A 20,175-nucleotide genomic window follows, 5' to 3' on the forward strand; every position below is an offset into this window, starting at 1 on the left:
ATGTCCAGCAGTCTGCATCATTTTGTGTCCTAATTTCTGAGGAAAAAACCCAACAAAACAGAATGCCTATGTTTACTCTTCCAGAGGCTATGGATAAAATGTGAATACCACTGTAGTCAAGAGAGCCTTTTCCATTGCCATCATTAGAGCTTGGAAACATTCAGCTACTTCAGGATTTTTAATCTCTGTGAAACAATACATAAGGACTGTCCAGCTACTCTTTATATGCATCAGTGCAACAAAAATAAAGTTGTCCTTGCAGTAGGATAATTTTGCCAGTAAAAAAGATGAGGTTGTCTGCTATTGCCAAATGCACCATGAAGCTTATTTATGTTGTCACAATGTATTTGTTTTTTCTTAGGCTAGGCTTACCTTAGTAAGGAAATTATTCTGAACAGGTACCACCATCTAATGATGCTGGCCAGAACTGAATTGTTTTCTATATTAGGACTAATAGAGACACATTGTGTTTGATGTTATCTGAGTAAAATTCAGACAATTGTTGGGACAAGCATGTTACTTTTATTTTCTGTAGCAGAAAGAATCATTCCTCTGTTATTTTAAACTAGCTATCATGAAAATGCATGCTGGTCCTTAAGGGAAATGTATTAGATCTCACTTGTATTTATTGCCACATAAAACATTTCTGACGACAGTCTTCCCTTTTAAGATGTTTCATGAAGATGCTGCTGGAGGTTGGCAGCTTGTGGCTGTTGATGTGAATAAACCCCAAGGCAGAGCTCCTGCATGTCTACAGGTATGACATTGCTTTTTAATAAATCCATGTGTGTGACCAGCATCACTCAAACATTGTTATAAGAAAATTATGCTGAGAAATAGCTACCATAGTTTTAGTCATATATTTTTTTAATCTATGGCTTTCTGCAGTGTAGATTTTTTTCTTCAAAATCACAGATCAACAAATAAAGGTGTACCACACCCAAAGAAAGAAGATTGGAAAAATCCTTCCTGATAAGGTTCTGTTTTGTGTGCTAATGAGAGAAAGATTTAAGATTTTGAAATATAAAATAAAATACTTAATCATGTTCTAGCTCTCAGAATTTGTATACAGATATATTCCATTCCTAGGATAGTTGCATCATAAATGCTTATTAAATGCAAAATACAATAACATATGCTAAGAAGCATGACTAATCATAATAAACACAGAAGTACCTAATTTCTCTTGTTCCCTTGTGAAAACAGGCTCACAAAAAGGGAGAAGAAGCATGTAGGGAGCAAGCCATACAGTGTTTGAAACTTCCAGTTTTGATATTCCTACTTGGATATAAGTTAATTTGTAAAACTCTATCCTCATTGTTTAAATAAATCAAGACAAAGATAAGTAATGTTTTTATAAACCCATTTTTAGAACAGAGCACTGTACAGCAGCTCAAATTTTTATTTGTAAGTTAAATAATGTCATTTCTGGATAAAACAAACTTCAGAATAGAAAGCCAAATCTACTATAGCATTTTCTGGCAATTTTGGTTATGTTTGGTTGACTGTGTAAGCTAAAATACACATTCTTGTTGGCAGGATGTACATTGCTGAACCCTAAGCTGGCAAGCACCTTCAATCCCCTCCACAAACTGTTCATTCTCAAATATCTCTTCTTTGCCAAACCACTGCCATATATTTTATTATAACATATGTCTTAACAGATAATTCATATTCCCAAATTTAATTCTTGATTTTGACAACAACAGGAACATCATTTGTGGTGTTCTCAAGTAACAGTGTGTGGATAAAATGTGAGCTGAACTCACAGTGAAAACTTCAGATGAAAATTAAGATACCATCTGAGTTACCTGGTCTACCTTTGTGGCATTGCATTTTTGCCCCTTTTAGGAATCATGTGAATGCAGTAAATTGTGCTCCAGTGGACATACACCTCATACATTCAACTTTTTATATTTGCCACTCAACCAGCAGTTTTCCTCTTGTTCTTCATCCTTTCATGAAACAGGAGAAGCTCTGAAACAGTGCTTTAGCGCCCATTTTAAGACACTAAACTGAATGAACTCCATTAGGTGTTCATTAGTCTAATAGTCCATTAACTATATAAAGTCCATGTCCTAATTTCCATTAGGAAGTTTATCCTTCCTGGCATTACTGTCTCTCTTGACAAATAAGCTGTATTGAATTGGTGTGGTCATCATGGAGGCAGTAAACAGGATTGCTGTCCTATGTTTTATGTGTCTTATGCACACTCTAGCTTTTAGATTTCAGAAATAAGAGTTGAGCTGTAAGACTTGCTTTGTATAATTTGAATCTTCCATGCATTAGATACCTTTGCATCATTAGTATAAGTATTCTGTGTGATGTAATACTTTTTGTGGTTTTTTTAACTGCTGGTCTACATATTAGGGTGATCTAATGATTTTAAAATGTTCTGAGAAATGGATTTTTCGTTCTGCATCAGATCATAATGTGAGAATTGCACAAAGACAGTCTTACTCTTCCTCATTGCTATACTTCCCCCTCACTACATTCCTGAGCTGGCATCATATTTATGCACTTGTTTGGGGAATGGAGTTAAAGTTGGCAGGAGGAGAAGAGTGAATTTTTTATTGATCAGACTCCCTGCAGCTGCATAAATGTTTTTTCTGACACAAGAAAGGGCCCAGAACATTAGTAGGAGCAGTCTAGGAATGTGAGAACTGCTTCCTTCAGCAGCAGTGAGCTATAAAGCATGACTACAATAAATTTCAGTCCAGGGGTTTTTTTTAAGTCATATGGAAATTACTATAGAAATCAGTTATATCAATTTTTTTTGCTTCTTTTTTTGTACTGGGCCAATATCAGAGAGGTGGCTGGTCTGCTAGCCTGTGCAGCCAGCTCCTAGGAACCCCTAAAATACTCAGCACTGGTGGCTTCCAACCGCCCAAGTTCCTCTGTGCAGCTCTCAGATTTATTCTTAGGTACACTTTACTTATATATATTTTTATATGTCTGCATGTCCCATGCATGTATATACACACATTTAATGGTTCATTCTAACTATTTGTAGGACAATGATGTAGCTCAGAGGTGTGAAATATAGAGGTTTTAGGTGCCGTGGAGTTGCGTTTCTCCACAGCCATGGATAGGTTCCAGCTACCTGTAGGAACCTAATGGGGTTCAGAGGTATTGTGTGGTAGTTGTGGTATAGTAATAACAGCTGATAATATTGAGGAAAGAAACTAAATAGGCGTAGCAACAATTTAAACAACAGCTCAGCAAAGTTTTAAATAGAAGCAGCAGGCCCTATCTACTGCCTGATTTTAAAGACTTGTGCTTCTGAGATTTGTGGGTTTGCAGGCTAAATTCTGGTAGAAAAATACTTGTCAAGTTAACAGGAGGAAATTTTTCACACATTTGAGATTAAAGACCTACCTAGTGCCAAGCACTTCAATCACGAGTTGCTGATGGTACTGGGGACATCTCTGCAATTCTTGCAGTTCAAACTCATATTTTCCCTGACATGAACAAGAGATTTTGCAGGGGCTGTCCTGTGCTACCCATTTAGTTAGATGCTGGAATGTAATATATAAACTAACTTCCATTGCCTTGGTACCCTGCAAAAGCATTAACATCCTCTTTCATGGACAGGACCAGAAGCAATGGGCGCAGCATTAAACAATGGGAGGTTCTTTCTGAACACCAAGAAGCAGTTTTTTACCATGAGGGTGACTAAGTGCTGGCAAGGTTGCCCAGGGAAGTGGTGAAGTCTCCATCTTTGGGAACATTTAATAACTGTCCTGGGAAACTGGCTCTCAGTGTCCCTGCTTGAGTGATTTTGGTAGCATGAAGACCTGAGCCTGATGTACATGGGTTGTATGATTCATGGGGAAGATTTAGGGCTGTTGGAGGCAGTATTGGAGGATTGGCTTTGGTGCATCGAATAAAACTGTTCCACACTTCACCTCAGATGGGCAGAATAGATGTGGACTGTACATAGTATGTTCTTTCAACCTGTCTTCCTCCTTTCTTGTGGGCTCCCCACCAGAAGATGCTGAGAGTTAGGGATGTGTTATGGCACACTGAGGAATTACAATTTGGGAGCAAAACAGGACAAGACAAACTCACAGTGTAAATATATCCCCAGTGGGATGACAAAGGATGTTATATAGGGAGCCTTCTACCTCTTAAGTACAGTACCGTAAAACCATATGTACAGGCTGTGGCTGACTACCACCACCTTTCCCTCCTCCACTGCATTAACTAGGATGAGTGACTACTTGCTTTACACATAAAAATGCTGGTGAGATTGCTGATTAGAAAACAAGCATTTCTTGCTTAACAAAAGAAAATAAGAACAAACAATTTCTAAGAGAATTTGTAAATGAGAATTGCAAATGCCACGTCTGATCTTAACTTGTGTGTTTAAGGTGATCAGCTATGCCATGAACATTGTTTTGTTTCTCTCTGTTAGGAGTTTCTACAAGTAGATACTTCCATGTGTTTGGAACTTAGGGACTGACCCTGATTGTAACTGGGAAAAAAACCCCAAACAATTTCCGATTAAAAACCAAAGGCTGGCTGACAAATCTTGATGCACTTGATTTTTGGCTGTCAAATTTGCTGTATTATAAGTAAATTTGAGACTTCTTCTTACCTTCTTCCAGGCAACATATGTAAAGAGTATCTGCAAAACAAAAGAGATAGCTATGCGAGTTGTAAGCTGACACTTATTTTGGCAGGATATTAGCTTTGAAACCTAACTCTGGCAGAAATTACATATTATTAAAAAGTTTGGGAGTGAAAGAATTCAGCTAAACCCTGTGTCCTTTAGTTCCTCAATTGTTTCAGGGTATATATCCAGACAAGCTACAAAAATAGTGCAATATTGTCTCAGTGGGTAACTGTGCAGTACATGGAAAAATGAAGATAAAGAAGCATAACACTGAATTCACCAGAGAAGGTGGGGGTTTTTTGTTTCATAAAACCTTAAACCTTTCTTAAACATTTTGATGTTGCAGAGTCTTAATGGCTACATTGGATTGCTGTGGGATATGGCCCCTGAGTTCTGCCCTACATCTGATTCTGACAGTAAATTTTTTAATTGTTTAAAGTCTGTGTTGGAGCCCCAGCAGACTTATCCTCTTTTCTCTTAAAAGACATTAAAATCAATTCAAAATTTAAGTCCACAGGACCAGTAATATAAGTTATGTAACATTCCTGACTGAGAACCAAAGTCACAGACAAAACAGGTAACTTGCAAAACACATTTTTTACAGGCTGCCGGGGAGGTCATGGAGACTCCATCTCTGGTGACATTCAAAACCCAAGGGACACATTCCTGTGTCACTGTTCTAGGTGACCCTGACTTGGCAGGGGGTTAGACTGGACAATCTCCTTCTAACCCTAACTATTCTGTGATTCATTGATTTTATGAGAACATATTAGTACCTTTCTAGAGATGGTATCTGTGAATATTAGGTAATAATTTTATGGGGAAAATAATGCATAACTTGTTTTTTCTGGTGCTCATGTAAGTGCAGGACTGTGCTCAGACTCTTCCCCATGCACCAGCCTATCTCTATCCCAAATGTTTCATGTTGACATTTTTTTGTGACAGGGAATCTGAAGTACTGAAGGGCAGGTTCTGGTAGTCTCATTCTCTCTCCTCCTACTTTGGAGTAATGCAAAACCCCACTCTCTGTAAGAATGAGCCTGCTTCAACTGGGATAGAAAAACACTACCTGACCTCTGGTAGCTCTTTACTTCACATGTATCAAATGACAAGCCTCAAATCTATTTAAAATTTAAGAATCCTTCACAAAATTACATCTTTAAATGGTAGATTAATGTCTGTGAGGGCACATGCAGCATGTTTGTCCATACTGCAAGATTGGGAAGGAAACAGTTAAGGGCAGAGCTGCTATTCAGGGGGAAGTAAGCAGGCCTAGGGAAAGGACCAGCAGGGACATTAGCTTAAATTCACTAAGGACAGGCTGCACTTCAGGAGGAACCAGCTGTGGCAAAAGCTGAGGCTGGGCTTTGCTGAAAAGGCTCTTGGAGTCTCAGTAGGCAGCATGCTGAACAGGAGCCAGCAGCCTTCCCTGGCAACAGATGAGGTCGACAGGATCCTGGGTCATTGTGTGGAAAGAATTACCTCCTGTTGCTCAGCACCAATAAGCCTGAATCCAGATACTGTGTCTGTTTTGGGCCACTGGTACAATATGAATACTGACAAACCGACTCAAGTTGAACTCAAGTTCAACAGAGGGCCTCCAAGGTGTTTGAGAATCTTACTGTTTTTCTGGTCTCTTTCAATAAAAAATGGTGAATTACAGTATGCAAAAAAAAAAAAAAAGTGTATGGGCAAAATATGTTTGGTACTCTAGTGTTATGGGATTATCTTTTTAATTCATAACAGAAAAGGATAGTGGTTCTTACCACTTTTATTTACATTGTATTTGTACTGTCCCCTACTTCCTCAGTTGAATGAACTGCAATCATTTCAGCCATCTGAATTCATAACTTGTTTTATAAACATAAACTGAAGTGGATGCCAGTTTATATTACCAGACAAGACAGGGAACTGAGGTGTCCCAGGAGTAAACTTACTGTCCTGTTGGAGATCAGACAGCTGCAGAAGCTGAACTCATAGCACCGCAGACCTTTTGGCCCTGGTACAGTGAAAACCAAAGGAGAGATAAACTCAAGGCAAGAACAGAAGTGAAGACATCATGTCTGTTCACTCTGACACTCTAACACTGACCACTTTAATGAAAGAAGATGTAACAAAGACTTTACTAGCAAAAGAGATAACAAAGGACATTACTAGCGTAAGAAGAAAAAGAAGAATCAGAAGATTGTGTTCCTAAAGGAGAACAGGATAAAGGGGTCAGAGTAGAAAATTTTGTACAAATGTATTGACCTATAAATACTGATAAACTGTGTAATAAATTAGCTTTGCTTTGCTGGCATAAGCAAAGTCCTTGTCAGTCAATCCCCACACTGTCCCTTCAGTTGCAGCTGCTACTATGGTTAAGGCCTCTGTAAAAACGAGGCAAGCAAACAGCAGAGGATGGTAACAGCTTTACCTTCCTCATCTGAAATAGCATAAAGCGTAAACTGAGCACACATTAAACAACAGCTCATTTGTGAATCCCCAGCCAGTTTCTGAGAGTTAGCCAGATATTGGAGTATCCATCACTTTACACTATTCACCACACTTTCACCATTTCTTCCCATACTCTATGTACAAGTAGAAAACAATGAAAGTCTCTTTGTTTTTTTTTTTTAATAATTCCCAGTATTTACTATATCCCCATACACAACTGAGGATACCAAGATGGGATGGGGCTGGATTATATTGTGTATGTTCTTCTGTTGCCTACCTGTTTAGTTTCTCTGCAGAGCCTTCCATTCCTCCTCATTTTCTGTTGTTACCTCACCAAAACTACCAGTTTGCTGTTACATTACAATTGGCATACTCTGCTCCCAAGTCTCCTCAGTAAAACTAATATGGTTGGTTTTCAGTACTGTTTCAATGCTAAGTGCATCACTGAAGTGTCCAAGCTTCTGTCAACTGATACAATTTCTAGGCTTTCTAAATGAGAATAGGACGTAAAATAAAGATGAGGTATTTTTTAATTGCAGCCTCAGAAATTTAGGATTTGGAATCAGTTAATCTTCTGAATAAACTCATGTACTCAAATAATAAACTTATTCAAATCAAAACTTAATTTTAGCAAACTGAAAGAGAAGATTTTTCTTCCACTGTAAGAGAGGATCCCAGTTAATTGGAAGAAATACATGCATGTAATTTAATGAAAGCCACTGTAGGTAAAAAGAGAAGAGGACAGAGTAGGCACACCTTCTGCTGTTGATTCCTAAGTTACACTAGAGATCAAATTAGTATATAAATAGACTTCCAACTTTTCTTGTTCACCAATAATTACTTCCCATGAAAGAGAAGAAGAGAAAATCCACTTGTGTATTCTCTTCTGTTATTCTTGCAATGAAAATCCCTAAGTATTGTTTTGCTTCATGTCTCTCTCTCTCATATTGAATATATCCATCATGAAACTGCTAAAACACTCAATTCCTTCTTCTCTGGCCATGTCTCCTCCACCCTCTGTTTTTTTTTTTTTTATGCCTTTGGACATTGCTTTTCATCCTTTAGTCTCCTTCAGGTTTCTCTAGAGTTCTGTGATTTTACAGAATTCTTTAACAAATTGAGATAATACATAGCATGAAGGACTGGCCTTTTTTGATGCAAAAAGGTATGCTTAAATTTCTGACACTAATCATATGTTCAAAAGTGCTGTAATAGTAACAGTGTCACTTACTTGCTCAGATCATAGCTTTGTGATCTTCTATTTCTTTCCTAGGTGAAGCACATATGATTAAAAGTGAATATTGTATCTTTTATCTGTTGAAGATTTTACTGTCAGAGTAGGAGTGCACATAGAGTTTGTAAGTGACCACTTCCATTCATGCTGACACATCAGACACGGTGTCCTCAAGCTTTTTCTAAATATCATACCATCTTCAGCTGTGCATTTCATTTTTGCCCAAACTATTAACATGAACAGGGAATTGCTGTCTGGCTCGTTGTTTCCCACAGGAGCCACAGTGGGAAACTGTTCAGAATTTTTCTGTTCATTACAAAACTTTGTATTGTGAAAGCTGAAAATGTCATTATTTGGTGTTAATAATACCAACAGTTCCATGGAAGATATGAGTTGAATCTTTACAGGTCAGCTTTAAATAAGTATGTGTACTTTACAAGTTTTTGCAGACGAAAAAAAAAAAAAAAAATACTGACAAAGTTATTAGCAACTTCTAAAATTAATAGGAAAAGAAAAATAAGAGACACAATGTGCCTTTAAAGGGTAAATACATGCCCAAAGAATTTTTCAAGGCTTTTTTTCTAAAAACTAGTCCTCAGTTTTTCTTTATTTGTGAACTGAGAGCTTCCTACTGAGCTTGTAGGAGTAACTCATGGTAGGCAGGAAGTTCTAACACACTACAATATGTTAAAGTAATATCAACAACAGCAAAATAATGTGGCAACGTGGAGCCTCAGCATGAATTTGTGCTAAATGGTTCCTGTTGAAATGGAAAACACAAGGATTATTTTTCAGTAAGAAAAGAAAATCAATATTTTAAATCAATGCCAGTCATAGGGAACAGTGAGAACAAGTAACAAAAGACCACAAAGCACCTTTGGGTACACTCAAAAGAAAAATGCAATAAATATAAAACCATTATACCAAAATAAAAGCTTCCACAGCCTGCATTAGGATGTGTCATAATGAGAAACCATACTAATTTTTCATGTTACCACTTTCAGCCACTTCTGTAAAATTAAGGAAAACTTACGTGACTGAGTTAAAGTTCTTCAAAAGCACTATAATAGTGCCCATTTTTCTTGCCCTCTTGTCATGGTTTAGTTTGATTTACTTTTAGCTACTATGCTGCTGTATGCAAGAGTCCCTTGCAGATCCCATATCTGGCCATGCGTGTCAGTTCTGCTCTGCCCGTGTGCAGTGCACCCTGAGGACAGGCAGGTAGGCTCCTGGGAGAGACAAGAGGGGTATCTTGGCAATCCCAGTGTCACTCACCTACCCAACAGGTTAGACATACTACTCACACACTATCACCAGGTGGGATTCTGGAACTCCTTTGTAAAACTTCTTTGTAGATGAGCCGCCACAGAAGTAAAGACATGGTTAACCTCCCCATTTGTTTTACCTAATTGAGCAGTTTGGTGCAAGCACCACACATTTGTGTGAGACAAAGCAAGTTACAGAGGCTCTGCACAGAGCCTGTACGGTATCTCTGTCTGAATTATTGTTTGCTCAGACATAGCACCAGACCTGCGTTGCTTCATTCACCATTGCAATGTTCTACCTTGGTCTGTGGGAGTAAGCATCATTATACAAAGACCAAACTAGTAAAACCCAACAGGTCTAACTGGCCCATGGGAAGTGGTTGTTGCTGGAAGTAGCTGGACTTGATTATCCTTATGGGTCCCTTCCAACTCAAGATATTCTATGATTCTAAGTGTCTTCTAAAGCGTGTATTAGGGAGGGATTTTTGTAAACACACCACACAAAAATCAAGCTATTCTTTCCTCAATCACTCCCTGCTTTAGAGAGCTAGATATATCTATTTCCCAAATCAACACCATCCTATTTTATTGAAGTGCCTCTCAAGTAGTTAGTTAGTATATTTAACAGTAGCCAAATCTCACAAGGATAAATTTTCCACAATAAGGAATGTGAACAGCAAGAAACCTATTAAGTAGTTTTCTCAAGGTCTACAGGATATTTGTGTTTAGATAATAAATTGAACCCAGATCTCCAGAGTCCCTCTCCATTCCCTTAGCCATTAGGATATTTCCTCTCCCAATGCGCAATATAGTGTGTTGAGGAACTAAATTCTAAATAACTCAATACACTGAATAAGTAGAGTTTCACTAAAAAACAGGCCCAGACTCATGCAACTGTTGAAGCGGAACTCTTAATAATATTCCCTTTCATTTTTGGAGCAGTAATGTTTGCAAAGCCCAGAGAAGAATTAATAAAACCAAACTTACCGCAAATTTTAATTAAAATTATACAGGGCAGTAGAGGGTCTTGACTATCTTTTACTAAGAACTACATCCTTCACAGGATATTGAGTGACAATATGCTTAGCTAAGAAAGGTCAGAAGAATGCATATTAATTGAATGTGTCCTAAAGGCAGGATATATATTTTCCAATCTGATTAACTCTTTCGTAGATTCAAATTTATGCACCATGTTCCTGAGCAAAAAAAACCTTACCCAAACCCTTTGAAAATAGCTAACACATCTCTCACTAGAGTCTTAATAAATAAAGAATGCCTTCAATAAATTGCAAAACCTTTAAATGCATAATTTTTTTAGGAAGTCTACTTTCATTTCAGTTTGATTTTATAGAACTGAAACAATAATGCACGGTGAGATTAGTAAGATGTTTGATTTTATCCAGATTTTAATATTTTACTTTCTTTTCACAGTATTTTGGTCAATAATACATATTTAATAAGATTAAGGGCTATTTGGGGTGCTATCCCAAAAAAATAATACTTTAACACATTGCTTTCCTTCTTATTCCATTTTTGGATGTATATCTAGGAATGTCATAAATTACTGGAAACCCTGCATTGCTCATAAAACTAGTAGATAAACAATGCATTTGCCATGTCTTAAAAATTGTCCAGTCCCAGAAACAGGCATATATAGCTCATCCTTCTCTGAATTTCTGGATACCCATTTATGCCCTCATTCCCTGTCTTTCACTCCAGCAGTAAGTCATTTAGGGACTTTCTGAAGTGGATGTTAAATTAAGGCCATTATATTTAGTATCTATTGATGAATTTATCACCTATCTACTTGTCTAGCCTTTTTTTTTTATCCATTTATCATTTTGGCCTCCAGAACTTGTTTGTAGGAGGAAGTTACATAAGTAACAATGCAGCATTTTAATTGATTACAGTTGCAGATTAATGAAATTATTTTCCTGAAATTATGCAGAAATAACTCAAAACAGTGCAAAGATGATTGGTTGCAATTTTGAGATGTGTGCTCAGTTTCAATAAAACAAATAATTGAAACAACAAGACTTGACAGTCAGGAGCACAGGCTGTTGTAACATGCAATCACTAACAAGAGGAGGGCAGGCAGTGTCTGAGGACTATAAGCACCAGCCATGGGACATGGCTGCTTTTTGTTTGTGCCTGTGTATAAATATAGAACTCCCAAAGCTGAGGAAACATTAGAAAGGGAAATAGACTGGATATCTGTAAGGAGTTCTATAAAAAGACATTTATGTATTTGGTGACAGGGCTGTCATTTTTAAGACAACTTTTAAATCTTCCCATAGGTAACATTCTGACATTAGCAAATATTAATTAATAGTTATTAGATCCCTACTGTAATTTTGTCTATGCTTTTATTTCTCTGCTATTGCATACATGCATCAAAAAGTAATTTCTTAAAAAAGGGGATACAGAACTGCATGCATATTGCCAGTTTGCAAGGTATACAGTCCCCCTCCCAATCTCTCTCCTTCCTCTTTCTTGCCTGCCTGTCTTTTTCTTTGTGACTATTATACCAAACCACATACATTAACAATGAGTTAAATACAGTTCATAGTTTCTTCTCCATAGCTTTCTATTTACTTGCTGAACTGTCTGTTCTTGTTCATTGCAACCAAAGTAAATTACTAGCTACAGTTTGTAGCAATATACCTCCCGAAACTAAACAAAAAAAGAAAAAAAACATGTTATTGTTCTCACTGATTTGCATTTGAAAAAATAAAGCATGACTTACTCACTTTGAACATGGAATTTTCCTGTAGACTTAAAAGATTGGAATCACATCAAAAAGACAAAATGGACAGGTGTTTATGATTAAGCTTATAAAAGGGTATGGTTTTCCTTGGCAATAGTTCTTATTAGAGGAGACCCTGCTGCAGCAGAAAACTTGGTCACATCAGGCCCTTGGCATCTTCTAGGGAGATTTAGGATCAAGTATTTTGAATTTATCTCAGGCAGTAGGTTTTCAAAAACCTTTGTAAGTCAGAATTATATCATATAATCATTGAATTGTTAGGGTTGGAAAAGACCTCTAAGATCATTGACTCCAACCATTAACCCAATACTGCCATGTTCGCCTCTAAACAATTTCCCTCACTTCCTCTGATTTTTTGAACACTTTCAGGGATGGTGATTGCATTGCTCCCTTGGGCAGCCTGTTCCAATGCTTGAGAACCCTTTCTGTGAAGAAATCGTTCTTAATATCTAATCTAAACTTCCCCTGGTGAAACTTGAGGCCATTTCTTCTCGTCTTGTCACTTGGCACTTTGGAGAAGAGACTGGTCTCCACCCCACTACAACCTTGTTTCAGGTAGACTAACAACCCCAGCTCTCTCAGCCTTTCCTCATAAGGCCCTTCCCCAGTTCTGTTTCCCTTCTCTGGACATGTTCCAGCACCTCAGCGTCTTTTTTGTAGTGAAGGGCCCAAAACTGAGCACAGGACTTGAGGTGTAGCCTTGCCAGTGCTGACTACAGGGGATGATCACTGTCCTGGTCCTGCTGGCCACACTATTGCTGATACAGGCCAGGATGCCATGGGCCTTCTTGGCCACCTGGGCTCACTGCTGGCTCATGTTCAACAGCTCTGAACCAGCACCCCAGGTCCTTTTCTGCCATGCAGTTTTCTAGTCACTTGTCCCCAGCCCTGTAGTGCTACATGGGGTGTTGTCACCCAACTGCAAGACCCAGCACTTGGCCTTATTGAACCTCATGCCATTGGCCTTGGACCATTGATCCATCCTGTTCAGATCCCTCTGCAGAGCCTTCCTGCCCTCCAGCAGATCAACACTTCCATACTTGGTGTCCTCTGTGAGCTGACTGTGGGTTTGCTCAATCCCCTTGTCTAGTTAATTGATAAAAATATTACACAGAACTGGCCCCAACACTGAGCCCTGGCGAACCCCACTGGTGACCAGCTGCCAGCTGGATGTAACTCCATTCACCACCACTTTCTGGGCTTGGCCATCCAGCCACAAGGATTGGCTGTCACAGTTAGTCAAAGTCTCTGTATTTCTTGGTTTTTGACAAGTTTAAAGTAGAACCTTTTGTGTAGCCCCTGATTTTCAAATGGGCCCACAGAAAACCTGCTCCAGAAGAAAAAAATTTTGCATAAGGAATTTTTATAAGTCTTGAACTTCTTTAGTATAGGTCTGTACAGACATATTGGATCTAGCTGAGATGGAGGTGATTTTCCCCACAGAAGCTCTCATAGTGCTGTACTTTGTTAGAAAGGTGTTTTGGCTGCTGCTGAGCAGTGCTTGCACAGCATAAAGGCTCTCTCCAACATTCTCCCTCTCACCAGTAGGCTGGGGCTGGGCAAGATCTGGACAGGGTACACAGCCAAGACATCTGACCCCAGAGAACAAAAGGGATGTTCTATACCATAGAATGTCTGCTCAGTTATAAAAGCTAAAAGAAAGGAGAGGACACATGTATTAAAATACAAGTCCTCCGGGCTTCACCCAGGTGCCCAGCCTGTCCGGGGGAAAACCCTCAGAGGACACACATACACACACACATATTTATTATTACAAAACGTGTCTTTTAGAGAAACTGCTAGGCATGCTGAAGCCCTGCTTCCCAGGAAGTGTTTGGACTTCACCTGCTGGTAAGAAGTACAGAATAAATCTTTTGTTTTCCACTGCCTTCACATGCAGCATTTGCTTGTACTTCATTAAGTTGCCTTTATGTTGACCAATGAGCTTTTTCTCCCCTGACTCTTTCCAGCTGAGGAGGCAAGTGAGAGAGTGGCTCAGTAGGAACCTGGTATCCAGGCAGGGTCAATCCACCACAACAGTTCACCCATTAGGCAGTGACATTCAGTTCTTACAACATCATGGTCAAATTAATAAGCCAAAAATCTTCTACAATAAAAATATGCAAATTGTTTTAATACTTTTAAAGACTGCTTCAGTTAAGTGTTTTCCTTGTTTTTTTTACTTCAGCCTTTTTGCATTGACCTAAACAGGCAGAGTATACCATTTTTCTAGCATTCTTTTTAACAATGGACGTCAGTACATATTTATTCATAATTTTTATTTAGAAATTTTGGGTCACATGAGCGTCAGTGGATTATAGGAGCTATTCAGTAATGTCACTAAAATTGAAGTTCAGCTGAGTTTTCTTTAGAAAATTTTTCTTTAGAAAATTTTACTTACTTCTGGGGTTAAATATGTCCAGTGCTTCAAATCCAATCAAGCTGAAAACAGGTATTTAAATTGTCATGTGGCTTTTCTGTGTTTAGCACAATTAGAGCAATCAAAGTGTTAGCAGCAGCAGCAGGAGCAGCATGACTTCTTTTGGAGCTGTAGCTTGGACAACAGATTTGAGCAAAGTGGAAGACTGCAGAGTCTTAGAACAAAACTAGCAGGGTTTTGGTTTGTATGCTTCATGCAGGTTGTTTTACTCCACAGTATTTTCTATATTTCTAATATTTCACAAAGAAAGGTTTCTTTTCACTAGGACTGCAAAGAATATGCTGTACTGCAACTCTGTAGCTTATTAGTTTGCTCTTTTTAGAGTAATTTTTAGATTTTTGAAACCTTTTAAAGCAAATTCCATTGTATTATCTTTTTGTTACTCTTGGGGTCTCTTAGGTGACTCTTGAGAATCAGTGTGGTCTGGACTTATCTCATGTGCCCTTAAGCCCCAAGCAGATACCAGTGGTAGGACCATAGTGATACAGAGCCAATGGAAAGCAATGAGCACTGCCAGAGGGCAGTGGAGGATCTAAATCCAGTGGTGCCCATCACTCTACAGACTGCATTGTATTGCAGGTATTTACCTTCCTGTTTCAGGTGTGCCAGTGTTTTTCATGTGAATCACTAAAGCCAAAGTCTACCTCCTTTGTCTGCAGTAGGCCTTAATAATATATTTCTGATGTGAAGTTTTAAAGAAAAAGTAAGTCCATTTGCTTACTGGATGTTTGCATCCAGTAAGCAAACATGCATGCTGGATTTTCACGAGTATTTTGCATTTATTAAATCCTACTGAAATCAGTAGACGGTACCTAGAGTTTTCAGAATCATATTTTCTTACAAATGATTTCATTCACATAAATGCAGCTGTTTTACAGAGAGTATTTGCACAATCATGTCAAAGTCTACATCCTTTATCCTTTGTGAATTTTTAAAGTAATAGCTGAAGAGCAGCATCTTTACCTGCCCTATGCATTTTAACAAGCTGAAGGCTGCAGTGCAATACAGTAGATTCAGATCTTCAAGCTGTTTGAGATAAGAGAACGGTGGTACTACTGTTCAAGTGCAATCTCAGCCCTTGCAGGATATAAACAAATCTGGGGGAGAAGAATGCATGTCTGATAATGGACATAAAAATGCAGCCACAAGGAAAGCCAACTCAGCAACTGTGCTGAAATCAGCTCTGACTGGGTAAAGAGTAATTCCAGAAAGGGGAGATCACAATAACCAACTCATGGCCCATCTATCCCAGAAACTCAACAACTCAAAAGATGAGAAACACTGAGAATACAAACTGACTACCACTAGAGACAAGGGAATAATTCAGCCAATGAGCATTAATTTCTTTAATGTATAAATAGTGACAAGTTTTGAACAACCTCAGGACCTTCTACCACCAAGAAGCCAGGGTGAAAAAGGATCAATGAGGTACTACTGGATCCATGGGTCATGACTGTCTTCTTGATCTCTCTCTCTCTCTTTCTCCTCTCTCCACCTTCCTTTCCCTTCTATTTCTTTCTGTCTCTCTACCTCAAATTTTACTGTTAAATACAATCAGCACTATTGACTTCGACATATGGTCTTGTTTGCATCTTAATTCAGGCAGAGGCACCTCTTAATAATCACACAGTCTTAACAGTTGTGACAAATTTTTCCATTTTTGTAGGCCTAAACCCACAACATATTTAAATTGTGGTGTTTCAGGAACTTTCATAATTAATTTCCATAATCAGTCATTTTCATTGAATCTTCACCTCATCCTTTGAATAGTAGCCTGACACATCATACTTTAATTGCCACATATTATTTTGCCATTAATGCCACCTGGTGCACATATTATATGTGGTGGCATTTTATTAATTGCCCATTACCAAGACATGTATATAAATAATTTCCTTTTCTCTGTCATAAACTTTTCAGAAGATTTGGCTGAGGAAAACAGATATATGCACTAGTGGGCTTGATTTCAGGTGTTTTACTGCTAATATAGTGGAGTTGGCAGTACATATGCTGTGCTACTTTATTTCTGGCCTTTGATTCCCTGATCCTACATAACTGAGAGGAAGAACTGAAACACTAATTACTGAAAGCAGACTGTGCATCCAATTCCCTCCCTCATCCTCTCTTTAGCTGCATAAACCTTTGCTCTCCAGTCTGGTATTCTGTTGGCTCAGAACTATCATCATGAATATCTCAGTTTTCTTCAGTATCCTTTAAGCCATTTCTCTTTTACTGAAAAACTCCCTGCCACTCACTATTCAAGGTTGTTTGCAAGAGAAATCTTATTATTTTTACACTCAGTAGGTCCATTTCACCCTCTGCCCAAAGTAAAATTTCCCAATGCTTCATAATGCAGAAGCCACTACCAATAGATCTATTCACAGACCCTTAAATTCTTATTTCTTTCTTCTTTAGACAGGGTTCAGCAACTCTGTGATGTCTGTGATATCTGTCTTTAGCCAAGGCTCATAACCTTCACTGCTTAGAACTACTCTCCTTCATCCCTTTAAGTTGCTGCCACTTAATCAGAACTTAACTTGCTCCTCCACTCACATGTGTACACATTTGTACAACTTTATGTATATCAGTCACAGGACTGATAGAAACAGGACAGAAACAATGCAAAATACTGGAAGAGCTCTCTGAGCAAGTTTGTCATGGGTGATCAGTCTCATATTCTGCCTCTGGAAAATAATCTGAACCATTTTTTTCTGGTGGGGCTCTTGCTTTTCTGCTGAATTCATGCCTGTTGTATGCTCTGTGGAACCACGATGGCTCCTGTGCTGCTGCCAGTCCAGAAGGATGTCCATGGGAAGAGGTAGCACTGTTTCTTTTTCAAGGATACTACTGAACATGCTTCACATGAAGATTGCAAACGATGTGGATGCACAGATGTGGATGAAGTCAGACAAGGTATAGCTGTATTACAGCATTAGCATCTTCCAGTTTATGTCAGGAGACTTAGAGGTGGCAGTGGGTAGCACCCTTCAAGAAGTGATAGGAGTAACTTCCTAGGGGATAGAGCAAATTGAGTGGAGTTCATTATAGCTGAGACTGCCATTGAGTAAACTAAAACCAAACCTGCAGGAAAGATCTGCCTGCAATAATACTTGGGCAAATGTATGTATGTTCTGTATGTGTATCTGTATGTGTACAGAAATACCAACTTTGGCTTGTCAGTCTTACAGCTGAATATTCTGAGGCAGGTTATTATTCACTGAGCTGCAAAAGAGGATGATTCACTGCTCTTTTACTGGGTTTCTGAGAGGAAATTGATGGGGGTTTCTCAGTGTACTGCAGAGTTAAGTTGAGTCAAACACTAATGCTTGATCTTCTTCTACCTACCTGTTCCTCAGAGAAGAGGTGAGGAGGGAAGTGCATGAGATGAGACTACCACAGGGCTTTTTCCACTCTTCCTCCATATATTTTTCCCTTTCTGTTTCGGGGAAGCGCAGAAAAGAAGAAATAGAACCCTTGCACCATCAAACTCAGTGAGAGTTTTGCCACTGACTGCTCTGCAGAAGGATTTAATTTCTAATGTTTTAAATATAGAATAATGGGTTTGTAGTCATTAAAAAGTGGCAGACTGAAACAAAGCTGCATATCATTCTTGAAACAAAAAAAAACAAAAAACAAAAACAAAAAACCATGATGTGAAAGAGTCATGCACTTGCTAAATATTCCTCCTTAAAAACATGAAGATTTAGGGATGTATGGGAGAAACTAGCTATTTATTTGTTCCAGCTAAAAGTATAAGGAAAAAAAAGGAGTTCCTTAAATTTACTTTACTGCCTATTTCTAACATTGAACACATTTCTAGAATAAGGCCTAGTTTTCAGAATTAATGATGTACTATGCTTCAGCAATTCCAAGAATTGCTTTTTATTTCATTACTTAAGTGGAACTTACATGTTTAAATCCACTTGACTGCTTTGAAACTCTTGACCGCTAAGAAAACTCTTCAGCATGTGAGTGTGCTGTGTTTTCATATAGAGACAGGTAAGTGTATGTATGACTCATGTTGTACGCCGCAAACCTATTTTTTTTTTAATTGTGATTATGCAAGTATATTCAACAAAAAACATTATGAACTTGCATCATCATTGAAATGACAGGATGGTAAACTGGTGTAGTTACTTTTGCAGATTGCTTGGAAAACTACATGAAGTTCCTTTTTGATATAAAGCTTCTCCCCACATTGTAAATTAATGTACAGCTTAACCTGTACACACTGTTTCCGTTCAGCATTAATCATTATATATACAACCAGTAAGGTTAATCCTGCTGGTTGTTTAAAAGAATAGTAAGATTCAGTGTGCAAAGGGTGAATAATGGAATAAAACTGCAGCTTAGAAGGGGATGTAGGGCAGTGATAGATACCATTTTAATTTTAATGATTTTATTCTTTGCACTGGTGGGATAGCAATATTAACTAGAAATTAATTTTAAAAATACTTAAAAGCATTAGGAGTGGGAATGAGGGCAAGAATAGATAGCTATGCATAGGTATGGTTGTATAGACATAGACATAGAAGGAATGGAATTTATTTGGCAGTCTTATGACTCTTGCAATTAAATGTACTGATAAGAGTTGATCACCTTAGATGCTTCATAATCAAAACAAAAAGACATCAACAAGAGGTGATTCATGAAATTTTAAGATAGTCATTGATGATAACTCAAAACCTTGGTCATTTAAATGTTAAGATTCCAGCTGAATTCACAGTGGAAATACTGAATAACATATTGTGGTAATGCATTTTCAGTAAGCCTTACTCTTCCTGTAGGTCTAAACTGCCATCATGGTCATAATGAGAAGCATTGGGTTTTGGAGGTATTTCAGTTCCATAATTAAAGAGATGGTTTTCAAAAAGGACAAATCTCTTCTTTGATATAGTCAAAATTATATCAATCTATCACTTTAAAAAAATCCAGAATTTCTGTATTTTCCCATTTTTTAGGAATGACTATAGATTAAAATGTTACTCAGTGATATATATTAATGTGACAATTTTTAAAAGTGTTACAAATATTTGGAAAAAATAAAATAAGCTGAATGATTTTCAAATAAGAAAACATCTAAATTTGCAGAACTTGCACCAATATTGTCGGGCATGTTATTAGTTTGTTTTATCATTTAATTACAGTATACTTCTACTTTTCTAAAGTATTATGAGATACCTTAAATTCCATTGAGAATTAGCAAATAAGAATTATATGTTACAAATATAGGACAACAGCATTTTTTCTATCAAAGGATATTCCTTTGTTGTTCAAAAAAATGTTTGATGCTCATATTTTTAAAGAAATCCTTTGAAGTTCACTTCAATAGAAACTCTTGCCACACAGACCAGATGAGATTTAGTTTACTAATTAGCTGCTTCATTTTGATTTAGCATATAACAAAATCAAATC

The 20,175-nt window shown here is 37.8% G+C and overlaps 1 protein-coding gene across 6 annotated transcripts in view; it reads left to right on the forward strand.

Annotated features, from left to right (window-relative positions):
* NALCN (sodium leak channel, non-selective) overlaps positions 1–20,175 on the forward strand; it is a 229,626-nt gene that overhangs the window by 81,996 nt on the left and 127,455 nt on the right. For all 6 annotated transcript variants that reach the window (XM_053970810.1, XM_053970811.1, XM_053970812.1 and 3 more), the window contains one exon: positions 671–757. In XM_053970810.1, the coding sequence (XP_053826785.1) occupies positions 671–757 (87 nt within the window). The remainder of the gene's footprint in view (positions 1–670; positions 758–20,175) is intronic.

Source organism: Vidua macroura, chromosome 2 (assembly GCF_024509145.1).
Source record: "Vidua macroura isolate BioBank_ID:100142 chromosome 2, ASM2450914v1, whole genome shotgun sequence".
Lineage (NCBI taxonomy): Eukaryota > Metazoa > Chordata > Aves > Passeriformes > Viduidae > Vidua > Vidua macroura.